The following is a 15099-nucleotide window of genomic DNA, read 5'->3' on the forward strand; positions in this document are numbered from 1 at the left end:
TCATTTTTCTCTTAAAAATGAATACTGTGCTTCTAGTGATATGAGTCTAAAAGTAAGTTCCACATTTTCTGTTGAAAAGAAACTATGACTAAGTGTTCAGCCCAGTAACGTTCATTCCAAGAATGTGTAAGAAACATTCAATTAAACATATAATTTTTATTCTTTATACGGTTCAAGAGTACAACAGCAGTAATTAGCAACAAAAACTTACCATTGAGCCTTCTTAATATTTCTTTGTTCTACAGGAAGAAATATGCATAGAAAAAAAGTTTGTACTTTTAGTGGCATTTGTTATTTTAAGGAGATTTTGCCTTTGTTATGTATGTAGGCATAACACATTTATTTCATTGACCAGCTCTTACTTCAGTATGGCCATTTTCAAATGACCATGCATTAAGTGCTTGTTTGACGGAATAGGTGATCTGTTAACCTAAAATTAATTATTTTTTCTCAAATAAATGTGCTGTCCCTTAGACAATTTATTTGTTCTCATAGTATAAAGATGCATTTATGAAAGCAAATCCTGGCTACAAATGGTGTCCACCTACAAACAAACCTGTGAAAACTCAGTCACCCACACTAACAAATCGTAAAAAGCTTTGGGCTTTCCCATCAGAAGCGACAAAAGATTTACCTAGTCCGAAAAAGTTGATGAAGACAGAAGAAACCCCTCAGCTGAATTTTGCAATGGCAGGTAAGTTTGTCAATGCCAGTCTTGCAAGTTTACCAGAAGGATGCTTTGATTTGTGGTTTTTACTTAGTGGAATGAAAAACAAACAAAAATGACCAAGTCCCTTGATATATTCATCTCCCATTATTAAAACCTATCTAGTTTTAAAAGGCCTATCTAATTTTGGATTCCATTCACATAGTGTATCATCCCGAGTCATCAGTATAATAGTTGCTTTTTTGTTTCCCCTGTTATTCAAAAGCTGTCCTCAGATATTAGTGATAAAATATACTAATTGCAAGTAATTGCCATTTGCTTTGTGAATTTGCCTAATCACTTATCATTGAACTCTTTGGGGAGGTAATTCTGTTCTTCTGCCCTACTGCTATTGGAGAAGACGTAGAATGCAAAATTATATAAGCTTCTAAACAGTAAATAACTTGGTATAGTGTTCCATATGAAGTCTGAACAGTACCAGCTTGTTGGCTTTCAAGATCTGGTTGTTCCAAAAACCATTTGGAGATAGGTTATATGGTAGGTATCCTCACTCCATAGGCAATTGTTAGTACTAAGATTGTTTCCTGTGGCTTAAAGGGTGATTGTGGTTAGGCTTAGATTTTTTTAAAAAAAAACTTTCTGTTTTACTTTGTATGTGTGCATAATTTGTAAACCTCTCAAAACTATTCTGGATGTAAATTTCATATAAATTACAGTAATAAAATATAAATAAATATCTGAACAATCTGCAGGTTGTATCTTTTCTGATATTTATTGGCCATAACAAATATGTTACTGTACGTAGAATGATTTTTTTTAAAAAAAACAACTTACTGTGATTCATTTTTCTTAGCATGATTTTCTATTTTTAAAGTAAATACCTAGTATTACCCTTGATTCTTTTTTTCAGTTAAAGCAGTCAAAATAGCTCTATGATTGCTTATGTAGAGATACAAACACACACAGACACACACACATACAAAACCTAACAGTTTTATTAAAGAAAAGACAAAATCCATTTTTTCTAACATATTTTGAGATACCTTCCTTCTAGGTTAAGGTATGCAGTTATTACAGTTTACTTCACTATCAAGCTCCAGATGTTTAAGGCAATAGGTCTGCCTAAATGTACTTCAAAATAAATATTTTGACTAAAATGTTTCCATATATAATTTCTTTTCTGTCAGATCCCACACAAATGGGAGGCCTCAGCATGCTACTGTTGGCAGGAGAACATGCCTTGACTGCACAAGAAGTAAGTAATTATGTTTACTGCTTAATTATTTCTTTAAAAAAGAAAAAAATGTTTAATAGGTTACATTACTACATAATGTATTTTCATACCTATTTGGTACATCTTGTCTTGTATTAGTGACATCATTTTAACATTTAAGAGATTTTTTTTTACTGAAAGAGCTCATTATAAAATATTTACCAGTTCAAAACTGCCTTCTCCTATATTTAGAGGATTGGGAGTATGCACAAAGAGAGTGTGAAGGAAGGGAAGGCAGAGGACAACCTGTTGCATAACTTCGATTATTTTCCTCAAAGACTATAGTTCTTTGCATTGTGCAGCATGAGAATTAAATGATTAAGGAAGTAGAACCGAACATTTTTATATATGCAGTTACTTACAAGAAATCTGAAATCAAGAGAAAATTTTCCACTTAAGTTTTTAAAAAGGATATATGAACAACAATGAAAAAATAGATTCAAAGAAAATTTCTCCTTTTTCTTTGATGTGCAAAAGTTTCAGAATGTTTCACATTCAAAATGTCTTGGTTTGAGTTTGCAGTAATTGGTGAAGCAAGAGTTGAATAGTGGTCAAAAAGTACATTTCAATCCAGAACAGTTGTTTAGAACTCAAAATGGGCCTTTTCAAAATTCAAAGGGTTTAATTAAGAACCATTTTCAGATTCATTACATTTAATAACCAGTGAGGTTCTGAAACAAAATATGAATGTGAAGAGGGGTTTTGTTTTTTTTTGAAGCACTGCTAGGTGCATTCCATTTCTATTCCTCAACCCATTGAGGAACCCAGCTATTTTTTTTATCTCCTCCATACAATTAGCCCACTTATTTTGAGGTATTTTATTTTATTTTCCTCCACAATTGAATAGTTCATAGAGGAACTGCCATTTTCACTTGCTGGGTTAGCTCTGTATGGAGATGGACTTACAGATCAGCAGTGTGAAGATTCCCCTAAACCAGGGGTATCAAACTGCTGGCTCGCGGGAGGAATGCATCACAGCGAAACCATGCCCACCCCATTGCCGGCAATGGCAAAAAAGTCACAATACATTGTGACACGTCATGTGACGTTGCCAGTTTGACACCCCTGCCCTAAACTCAAGCTGCAGATTGAAGCCATAGCCAGGGGAGCCTTTGCACACCTTCCGCTGCTGGACAAGGAAACTAGCAAGCCCTTACAAATCAGGTCCTTATCACCATACAGATAGAATACTTCATACTTCCTACCTGGAACTGCCTTTAAAGATAATTGGAAACTGCTGTTGTTCAGTGTATGGCGGCTTGATGGCAGGTGGCAATAACCAGTTGAATAATAAAATGCTTGTGCTAAAGTTCCTGCACTTGTTTGAAATAGTTTTCCAGATCAAGTTCAAAGTACTAGTATTAACTTACAATCCTATGTGGCTTGACATTAATTAAACCTGGCTTGCTGGCTTATTGTAAGGCAATTAAATCATTTGTGCTTCAGGATTCATTTAGAAAGTATTGTGATATCTGGCCTTTTTTCTTTGAATTTTGGTTGATTATATTATAGTTACAATTTTTATTTTAGATGTTTATGGTTTATACAAGATGATGGAGAAAGGTAGACTTTTTGAATGCCTGCTGTGTAATTTAGTCTTTTTATTTTCTGTAAACTATTTTGAGTCTTTGCGGGTGGCCATTATATGAGCAAGTACTGTGTTTTTCTTTACCAGACAGTTTTTCTCCTTTTGTTTCTAAAGAGTTTGTTATTTAAGAGAGCTTCTGTTAGCTGTTTGAATTCTGCATTGACATTTGCAAATTACCATTTACACTGATCTTGGGAACACTTAGAACACTGCTCATATAAAGCAAAAATTGGATCTTTTTCCAACCAAAGCAATTAATATAGGTAGTCTGTGTTTAACAACAATAATCTAGTTCACTAACTATGTTGCTAAGTGGTTTGGTAGTAAAGTATGACATCACTTGCTTGTGTCAATTTATGCTGACAATTGTAGCAGTTCTGATTGCCATTATTTAGCAAATCCCGTGCAGTCATTAACTGCAGTGTTACATGATCACAATGTGTAACCTCTTCCTGGCTTCCCTGTTGACTGCTTCTTGGCAGCTGACAGTGAAAGTTACAAATGGCAATCACATGACCACAGGATGTTGTGACTATTGTAACTATGAGCCAATTGCTAAGCACCCAAATTCCAATCATGTGACTGCAGGGATATTGCAGTGGCCACAGCTACAAGGACCAGTTACCTCTTCTTCAGCACAGGCACAACTTCAGTGTCTCTATGACTGGTCATTAAACAAGAACAACCTATAGATGTATTGTTGTGCAGTCTTTCCATGAAATGGAGGCCTTCATCCATGAATTTGTGGAAAATTATGATAATTTGTCAGCATGAATATTTTCTCTAAGCATTTATACCAACTTAAGTACAGGCAGTTTTAGGATTATGACCATTAGTTCAGCGACTGTTCAGAGTTATGCCAGTGCTGAATGAATGGTACTTATGACCAAGACTCAAAAGTTCCTGCCATCACAGTACCCCAACAATCACATGACTGGGATTAGGGCAAAAGCAATCGGTACATATTTACATTGTTTATAATGTACTGCAGTAATGTGATCCCTATTTGCAACCTTCTCTATCAGTGTCCCACTAGCAAAGGTAGTGCAGAAGACAGCAGGGAAAATCACAAGTTGTTTCTGTAAGTTGATCCTACTCTTTAAGGAGCCCCACTGTAAAATAAGAACAAGATGCCAGATCTAATAAGCTATAGCACCTTTCTGCCAGTCTCTGGCCCTGGCTCACCAGCACATTGTACGGTCCAGCCACAACCTCCACATCCCTCGTGACCCACCCATGCTCTATCACACCTGTCCACAATCCCTTCAACCCACCTTTGTTCTGTACCACCCACTTTGGCTCCTGCTGTCACATCCGCAGTACCCACACATCCCTACACTCATCGCTTGGAATTCTCACCACCTCCTGCTTAATGACCCATATGGTCCTGGGGTGATGATGACAACCAGTATTGCTGTTGCTAAGTAATGCAGTCATGCCACATTGTGCTTTATGATCACATCACTGAGTGACAGAAATTCCAATCCCAATTGCCTGAGGACTACCGGTACTGTAATGCTATCACAGTTGCATTTAGAAAATCATATTTCTACAACAGTAAGAAAATTGTAAATTGGAAGGACTTCCTAAAAACCTCATAAATTTATTGCAGAACAATGCCTATTATTAGCATCTTTTCTAATCTATCCTAAACTTCAGTCTTTTTAATTACAAGAAATCAGGAGAGAATAGTAATAGAGGAAGAGCAGAAGGAAAACACTTTTCCATTCTTAATTTTCATGTGTATTTCATTGGTAGAAATTAAATAGTATTGTGTTTCATTAAGAATATATTTTATGGCAATTAAACTAATTGCAGGTAAACTATTTATCTCCTAAACAGTTTTAACATTAAAAATTGATATTTACAATTACTAACTTGGCGTAAAGGTAAAGGTTCCCCCGCATATGCATGCTAGTCGTTTCCAACTCTAGGGGCTGGTGCTCATCTCCATTTCGAAGCCGAAGAGCCAGCGCTTGTCCGAGGACGTCTCCATGGTCATGTGGCCGGCATGAATAGACGCCAAAGACACACAGAACGCTGTTACCTTCCCACTGTAGTAGTCCCTATTTTTCTACTTGCATTTTTACATGCTTTTGAACTGCTAGGTTGGCAGAAGCTGGGACGAGTAACAGGCACTCACTCTGTTACACGGCACTCGGGATTCGACCCGCCAAACTGCCGACCATCAGATCAACAAGCTCAGTGTCCTAAGTTATTGTAAAAAAACTTGTAGCAAAAAACTGTGAATGCTTTTTTAAATATTTGTACCTGATAATGAAAATGAACAATTGGTATAGGTATGTGACAAATTTTTTAAGTGCCAACTGCACCTTTTAGGTTATAAAATGAAATATTAGTAAAATAAATAAATAAAAATGAAAGTTCTGATTGTTGTTGTTCATTTACTTTATTCCTGAACCACTTTTCAGTTCTATGGTAGGATGACAGATAATGGTTGTTTGCTCTTTAGTACATTCATATATGAAAATCAGAAAGATCTTTGCATTTAGTCCTTCCTGAATGTGATTGCAATCCTGATATCATCTCTACTCATTTTTATTGGGAATTCTTATTTCTTATTTCATTTTTGTTTGTTTGTTTATGAAACTTAATATATCAGGAACCCTGTCTTTTGTCAGTTCCTTTTTCTTCTTCAAATTAGTTCCATTTCTGTACCTATCCTAATTTAAAATGTTTTTGGTTTATTAATCATTTGCTTTTTATTTATTCATCTCTTTCTTTTATTTTAAAAAGTATCTATTATTCTTTATAAGAAGCCTAGAACATTCTCATTTTCTCTGCTGCCCTATGTGTTTGGAATATTACCATGAGTATTGAAATGTCTTCGTTAATTTTGATTAAATCAACATTTCTACTGCAAGTCCTTATAATTTTTATGATTGTTTATTCAGTTTCTCTTCAGATAAGTATTATTCTCTCTCTCTCTCTCTCTCTCTCTCACACACACACACATTTATTTTTCCTTTTTTCCTGATATATTATAAATATCCAACAAAAAAGTCTTATTGCTCATATATTGTTGAAAACAATTTTGATTTTGATTATTTGTTCAATATTTAAATTTTCCTTTTTATATTGTTTACTTTAGGTTTCTTCAAATACATGTCTTTCTGATTCCCCTAATTCCACTGAAGGATGTCTAAACTCAACAATGTTACAATTTGCTGAGGTAAACCTCTTAGAATGACCTTTTTTTTGTTAAGTGGTACAGCAACAGTTTAGTTAACAGTTTATAACTACTGAAAAGTATTTCCTTAATGGAATAAAGTTTAATTCCATGAGAGCCTTCATTATCATGCAGTCATTACTTTTTTTTTATTTAAAAAGTTTTACAATACATTTTGACTTTAATCCTCCCCTCCCCCACCCCTATCCAACCCTCCCTATCCCTCTCCCCCACTCCCTCCTCCCCCCCTCCGACTTCCCAGAGCTAAATACAGGGCATAAAATCAAAAAACAAACATAAACACCCCTATGTTATCAACAATAAACTATAAATTCTATCTCTCTCTAGCTCATATAAAATGAATACAAACAATATTAATATTACAAATAAAGTAGAAAAAAAGAGGAAAACAGAAAAAGAGCTTTACTCAAAATAAATTTTCTTAATCCCAGTCCTTATTCATATTAATTTCAAAAAAAAACAAAAAAGAAAAGAAAAAAAACAAAAAAACTTTCACCTGCTATTTGCATTCTCCCACCTTTCTCTAATTTCCAAACAAATTCTCAGTTACACGCCAAAAACGCCTATCTCTGTTAATCTTAATAATCTCCAACCAAACTAAACTATGATCAAAAATAGTTCTTGCATGTATCACGCCAAATGTCTCGCAGTTCCAAATCATCCTTAAGTTCAAATAAAAGTTCAAATACAAAGAGTATATAAAAAAAAGATTTAGGCAATCTCTAAGACAACTTGTTGTTAATTAGGAGCTTACATACCCATTCTTAGTTCAACACATACTTTAAGTCCATAACCCTAATATACTTTTCTAGCAAGCAATCTTAAATTGTGTAAAATATTAACAAAAAGAAAAGAAAAAAAAACTTTCTTTCTCCTCTATAATAATTTTACTCCATTGACATTCTAATCTAAAAATTAATCAGCAATCTTAACGCCCCAAAACTTTTGGAGCACCTCTGTCATGACCCCCAAAACTTCTTTAGACCGCTCTCCTCCCACATCTTCACTGTAAGCACACTTTGAAGATTCCATAACTTTCTGCTGGTCTTGCTCTTGCTCTCGTCTCGCTCTTCTTAGGGCGGCACGCGTCATCTTCTGGCCTGCAGCAACCGATGAAACTGTGACTTGATCCCCTCCAACACCATTGTCCTCTGTCTGTCTATCTGCAACGTCTTGAAGCTTTCCCCCACCGTGTCCTTTTGCAGCTTCCAAAAATGATAGGGGGGTTGCTTTTAACACATTACTATAAAAATCACGTGCCTGAGCCACAGTAACCAAACGATGTCTTTTACCTTCATGCGTCGCCACCAATCCAACTGGAATCTCCCATCTAAACTTAATATCACGTTTCTTAAGTTCCTGTACCAGAAATGCAAAATCTTTATTTCTCCTTAGGATCTTCGGAGGGATCTCTTTTAAAACCAAAACTTCTTGCTCAGCCACTACCAAATTAGTATCATAAGCAGCTTGAATGACTTCATCTCTCATTACTCTCTTTGTAAAATAGACCACCACATCTCTGGGTAACTTCCTCTGTCTTGCAATCCATGAATTTACACGAAAAACTTTGTCCATATTTCCCTCAATTTCAGATGCTGACTGGCCCAGTACCCCTTCCAGAGCTTCAGAAATCAGCTGCTTTAAATCTTCTTTACCATTCTCCTTTAAACCCCTAATTCTAATAGCATACTGCATCTGATTATACTGAACAAGGCTCAATTCTTCGTCCATTTTATCCCTTATATTTTCATTTTCTAATACCTTTGCTTCTAATATAGAGTTCTTTTGACTGAGATCCTCCACTTTTATATCCAGCTGTAGCACACATTCAGCTACGGATTCAACCTTAGACAAAATGTCCACCCTCATTGCTCTCAGCTTCTCTTCCATCTTCTTCTCCAATTTCTCCATTTTCTCCTCCAGCTTTTTCAACTTTTCATCCATCATATCAGACATCAATTGTGCATGCTTTCCAAGAGCATCTTGTAAATCCTTAAGCGTCAATGCCGGGGGAGATGCAGGAGGAAGCAAAGCTTGCAATGAGGTCTCTTGCACCAGGGAAGACCCCGCATTCCGGAGAGCTTTAGAAGTTTTAGCCGCCATCTTCCCCCACTTTCACTTATTACGCACTTTCACTTTGAAGCTATAAAAATCCATTGAGCTAGAGAGTAAAAATAAAGAGTCCACTTCACCTTGACCTCCTGTACCGCTCTGCCTGCATCTTGATAATCAAAAGTATTTCCTTTTGGCAGGGGTGGTTGCTAACGCCTGGCTCTGCTCCAATAATCCCAGAGCAGAGGCGCTGCGCAGCTCGGAGCAACCCAGGCTTCGGGGGGGCTCATCCTTCAGCCGCCCAAGCTCTCAGCTCAGGCGGCCCCGGAGAGCTCAACCCCTACCTGGGGCCTCACCCCCTCCTCTTCTCCCGAGGAGGGGGCTTCAAAGCCATCTAAACAGCTGATCGGCGCTGTTTACGATGGAAAAACACAGCTGCGGAGCGGGCAGCCCAAAAACGGCTGTCTTCGGCGTCACGTCGCCACCAGAAGTCCGCAGTCATTACTTATTGTAAATAAAGTAGTATTGGATTCAGATGGGAAAAACTATTTTTTTCAAAAGTTTTTTTTAATCCCACCTTTATATTACTTGAGTTATTATTATTAATAACCCAAGGCAGTGATCATATCCAATACTAATTTCTCCGCCTATTTTCCCTACAACAATAATCCTGCAAAGTGAGATTAGATGAGAAAGAATGACTGGCCTTAAGTTACCCAGCCAATTTTCATGCCTAAGGTAAAACTAGAACTCATAGTTTCCTGGTTTCTAGTCTAGTACCTTAACTGCTGACCATTATTCTAGTGCTTTTAAACATTTAACATGCAAGATGAGATGCTTAATTTTATTCAGCTAACACAAATATTCAGTTAAATTCTTTTATTTAATGAAAGCTGTTTAAGACTATTTTTGCAATTCACTATTTGACTATTTATGGTGTTGGGGTTTTTTGTAAGATTTTCATTGTGAAATTTTATGTCAATTTTTTTTAAAAAATTGTTTAAAAAAAACACTATTTGCTTTGGAAAATGGCTTATTTTAATTCTTTATATGCTCAATTATATATGCCACACAGTCACTTTCTTTGAGATGGGCATGTTTATATATTTAATAAGTAAATAAATAATGCTCAGTTATGTTGTGGCCACAAATATCACTTGTGTTATGTGTCATCTGAAAAATAGACTGTTGATGTAGGATAACCTAGTAGTTGTTTTGAAAAAATACCTTTCCATCAGATTTCTTCAAATCTGTCAAAGGGAACTGAAAATCCAAAAGAAAGTGGTGAATCAACTCTACTTCATTTCTCACAGGTACAACAATACTATCTTTTTGAGGAAAAAAAGAAAAATAACTCAATTTTATAAAAAATATGTATCTGTTGTTTTAAATTTTGTTGTATATAGTTTTAATCCCAATTACATCTTGAATAGTTATACACTGCTCAAATGGAGGGTTGGACTGGCAGTATAAGAAAAGAATGCAATGTAATGTGCAGAACAATCTTCACAGTAAGGGTATTTCACATATACAGGTAGTCCTCATTTAGCAACCACAGTTGGAACCAGCAACTCAGTCGTTAAGTGAAACCACAACTTTATTATCATCTTACATCAGCTTTCCTTTACTTTATAGACCCACAAAGATTGTTAATGCTAGCATTAGTCGTTAGTTATTTTTTCAGTATCCTTGTAACTGCAGTTACAAACAAGGCTATCACTAAACATGGACTAGGGCAGGTGTGTTAAACTGCCGGCCCATGGGCTAGATGCATCATAGCAAAACTGTGCCCACCTCATTGCTGGCAATGGCAAAAAAGTCACAATACGTCGTGACATGTCACGTGACCTTGCAAGTTTGACACCCTATTATCTTTTGATTTGAATATTTGTGTAAGTTACTAATATGATGTAATTAATACAAGTGGTATGTGGAAATCTAGTTCCCTCTCCTTGAAGTTACTGTGAAATATTGTAGTATTATACTTCAAGCATATACATATACGGTATATACATTGGTATATACATTAGTTATGGATTCTGTATTTGTTTAATAATTCAGACACAACCAAAATAGTAGTCAGTATTAATGAGAAATGTTTTAATTCTGCTATATGTAAAATTTTGTTCCAATGTTTTTTCACATTTTTTCTTCATCAGTCTTTTCTCTACTTTGCTATTTCTTGAACATTTTTCTTATTTTCATACTTATTTCATTTTAAGATAGCAAATTTCTAATTGCATTAGTTCATTCTTTCTCATTTAATAGTATGCATAATAATTCTTACAATTTTATCAAATTTATTATAGCATCTTGGAACCAATTTTGAGATGAAAAGATCAAAGGTTGACCACTAGATAGCAAGGCTACCAATTTTTGTATAAGGAAGGAAAAAGAAAACTTTACTTTCCCACAATCATCTGTTTCTTTTTAGAATGTCAAAGGTGGAAAAGAGGAAAGCATGGTTGATTTTTTGGCTTATGAAACCAGGAGTTAATTGTGGAATAGATCATAAACTGCTCATTTGCAAATTTCCAATTAAGCTAAAGCAGTAGTCAACCAGTTTCCACAATATGATCTTATGTATCAACCTATCATTTTTAAAGAGAGAACCAGAATTACTTTGAAATCCTGAAATTTACTGATAGAGTCTCAGAGGAACTGTGAAAAAAAACAAGACATTGTTAAGGATGAATGTGACAAGGTACCATCTATAAAATCTTGGAATCTACAGTAAAATTGTGACTTTTTGGATAACTGGCAGGAACAACACAGGTTGTGCTAGCACTGCCAAAATAAAATATTATAAAAGGAATATTTTTTATATATGTGTTAGTTTTCGCTTAAAGGATTTAATGACTTCCTGCTTATTTTAAAATCTTTATATCTTCACTTGCAGCTGAAGGGTCCTGAGCCAATCAAGCACTATAGAAAATCAGCACTCTTCCAGTTGGCCGAGGTAATCTTGTTTTATTAATTTTGTGACTCTTTGGAAAAAGAGGCAGCAGAAATTTATTCCAAAGGCTACAGTTCAGAATTGTATATGTAAGCATAGATCATCCCAATTATTAATGTGATGTAATTTACTTTTAGAACACAAATCGATTTTATATCAGATCAGTGAATATTAAATCTGCTTGTAAAATACTTTTACAGAGAATACAGATACTAATAATTTTCAGCAAAAGTTTTACCAATTTGTGTTTTCTATAATATATGAAAGGTAGATTATACAGAAATGGCAAAGCATTGATTGTCACTTTCAAGCATACACCATTTCTTTAATGGTATAGAAAAAAACTGGACTCCAGTGATTGCAGATAACTTCAGTTTTGCAATCCTAACCTCTAAAGAGAACCCTAATCCCATAAGTTCCAATAAAACTTTCATGTTTCTAGAAATCTGGAACTGAAAATAATACTTTAGTTCTGAAAAGATGCTTTAATTTATATACAGTTTTGTAACAAAAAATGCAAGTACAATTCTTCAAATATTAATTCACTGTATTCTCGTACTAAGCAAGGCATATTTGCAATTTGATTAGGAACAGAATGTCAGTTTAATTATCCTCATGGAAGTTTCTTTAAAGGACAGCACAGGGGTATAGAGAATCTTATGATACTTTTGATTTTTCTATACATTTTCATCCTTGTAATCACTTATTCTGAGATTCAGCTCTCTGGATCTGTTTTTGAAGATTCATTGGGGAAAAAATGTGTTTATGAGGAAAGAGGTGTTGAGCTGCATGAAAATATAAGTCAGGCAAAATACTATGCAGTCCTTACAACCCTTTTACAATGGAGAATCTAAAGTCATAGTTCAGCTACATTTTTGCTGCCAAACCTTCTTTGAATCTTTGATCAACCTCCAGATATCTTGTGTAGAGTACAGAGTGAGTCTATATATATGGTTCCTTGCTTTTCAATAAAGCAAAAAAATATTTAGGACTGTTTAACAAAGAAAGAAGGGGGATCTGGGGCTAGAGACATAGACTTATTTGACATTAAGAGACTCGTTTTTAGTCTCTCATGGTCCTGTCTTCCACATTATGAAGTATTCATATGCTACTAAGTCTGCGCATATACATGCAGCAGAGAGTTTTGGTCAAACCATCTAACTGCCACATATACTTGCATAGCTTGTTTCAACAGAATTGTTGGTAACTGGGCAGTCTTAGACATATAAATTGTAAGCAAATTATAATATACTGCTCAAAAAAATAAAGGGAACACAAGATAAGACATCCTACTATTAAATACAGTAGGTTGTGTTGTTTAAGTGTTCCCTTTATTTTTTTGAGCAGTATAAATTAACAGGTTTACTGCACAAACATCACAGTCTTCCCTAATTTAGTACATAATGGCCAAAACAGTTCCTAATGAAAAATCAGAATAAATCAGACTGAGGAAAGTATAAAATATGTTAATAAGTTTAATTAATATTTTGTTCATTAAATAGAAAAGTTACTTTGAAATCTTTTGGATTTAACATATACTATTTATTAATTTATTAATTTATTAATTTCACTTTACGTCAACCAATAACAGGCAGTGAATAATTAGTTGGAGTTTATCATAAAAGATAAAATTGTATAAAAACCATGTAACAGGTATGCTATTCCCTTCAGAAAAGATAAGATGCACAGTATAGAACAATAGTAATATGTAAAAAGAAAAAGCAATTAAGGGTAGAGATAAGATGATGGAAAGTATAATGAATATTGGTTTAACCTCAGTACCATTTCTTCCACTATGACCATACAGCATGCTCCAGAATGACACATCCTAGTATTCTCCCAAACATTCCATTTTTGAATCAATAAATTTTGCCAATTCTTGGCATACGTAATTCTCATTTCCATATATCAAAGTGGACAGAAGCTGTTATTCACAGACTTTCACTTCTTTCAATGAACATTAATTCCTCACAATAAGCCATACCTTTCAGCTAGCACTGGCTGTGTCAACATTTCTCTATTCATTTTCACATCTTCAATAAACATTCTGCCAATTTGCTCTACAGTTTTGACATTGAATAATGCAATGTAGCACTTCACTCAGTTTTTCCTGTCATGCAGTTCCCTTAATTTTTGATAATTTTATTTAATTTTTCTATTCACATCCTATTTTGCATCATATAGTCTACCTAAGGTTTACCGCAAAGCATTTGATTTAGCAGCCCCAAACTTGACAACATGTTTTCAGATAAATTCATTTGCCATGTTTACACATTAATAGACTGTTGGCTTAAGCCAGGTATTTTAAATAAACATAACTTTTTCTTAGCAAATAAATTCTATTCACTATTCTTTTTCATACTTGGGCCATGATCCAATCATTTGCCCTATACTTTTGTTTTATTCTCACTCATCAGTCTATATAATCTTACAGAATATTTTTCCCCACAACATATTAATTCAAAATGTCACACAATAGTCAAATCAAATAAATACAATATAAATGATATAAAAGACAATATAGACAATAATACCGCAAACAAGATAAATATCAAGAGCAGTAATAATGATACTAAATAAGCATGAGTCTATAAGTCAACTACACCTCCTATGCTATTTCAAACCTAATTAATTTTAACAGCATGGTTTAAACACAGTTCACAGAAAAGTCCTTTTTTTCCTTTAAATGGAAAGAGGAAAGAAGAGGAGAGATGTAAACAGTTTATGGTTCAAGAACATGGGTTCATTGCATCTATTTTATGTGTACATAAAATTTAAATGAACTACCATGAAAACAAAAAATGGTTGCAATTTCCATTTGCGTAGTTGTGTGACTTTTAAATTTAAGTTTCCTTTGTAGTGGTATAATCCTTTAATTCTTGTCATCAAAACTGAATTGAAATTGAACCTAGTTGATGGAATACTTTTAATTTCCATGGAACTCCGGTATTAAATTATATTCCAAATATTGCTGTCAAATTTGAAGCTTTTCTAGACATTTAGTGTTCACCTTGAAGATGCAACTTTATCAGTGATTGTGTGATATTATCTGCTTCAACCCCTCACTTTCTTTATTTCTACTTTAGATCTCATCAAGTACATCCCATTCAGGTCCTTCTGAATTAACAAAACAATGTGGGACATCAGCATTGTTTCAGTTGGCAGAGGTAGTATTAAAATCCTGTGGCTTAATTACTACTGGTACATTTAGGAAATAGAAGCTGAATGATACTGGTTGCCAAAGTCTATGAAATAGAGCTATAGTACAGACTTAATTAGCATTGTTGTTTATAGAAGCCTAAATTACTGTTCATGCCAAGAATCTAGATTTATCTTGTCTAACCATTAGGCA

At 34.5% G+C, this 15099-nt stretch overlaps 1 protein-coding gene across 6 annotated transcripts in view; it reads left to right on the forward strand.

The window, feature by feature from the left end:
* BBX (BBX high mobility group box domain containing) overlaps nt 1-15099 on the forward strand; it is a 94290-nt gene that overhangs the window by 61556 nt on the left and 17635 nt on the right. For 5 of the 6 annotated variants that reach the window (XM_083361365.1, XM_083361369.1, XM_083361367.1 and 2 more), the window contains 6 exons: nt 496-694; nt 1855-1922; nt 6641-6721; nt 10030-10104; nt 11691-11750; nt 14834-14914. In XM_083361365.1, coding sequence (XP_083217491.1) covers nt 496-694; nt 1855-1922; nt 6641-6721; nt 10030-10104; nt 11691-11750; nt 14834-14914 — 564 coding nt within the window. The remainder of the gene's footprint in view (nt 1-495; nt 695-1854; nt 1923-6640; nt 6722-10029; nt 10105-11690; nt 11751-14833; nt 14915-15099) is intronic. The other variant, XM_083361366.1, reaches the window with a different exon arrangement.

This window comes from Vipera ursinii (assembly GCF_947247035.1).
Source record: "Vipera ursinii genome assembly, chromosome: 4".
Taxonomy (NCBI): Eukaryota; Metazoa; Chordata; class Lepidosauria; order Squamata; family Viperidae; genus Vipera; species Vipera ursinii.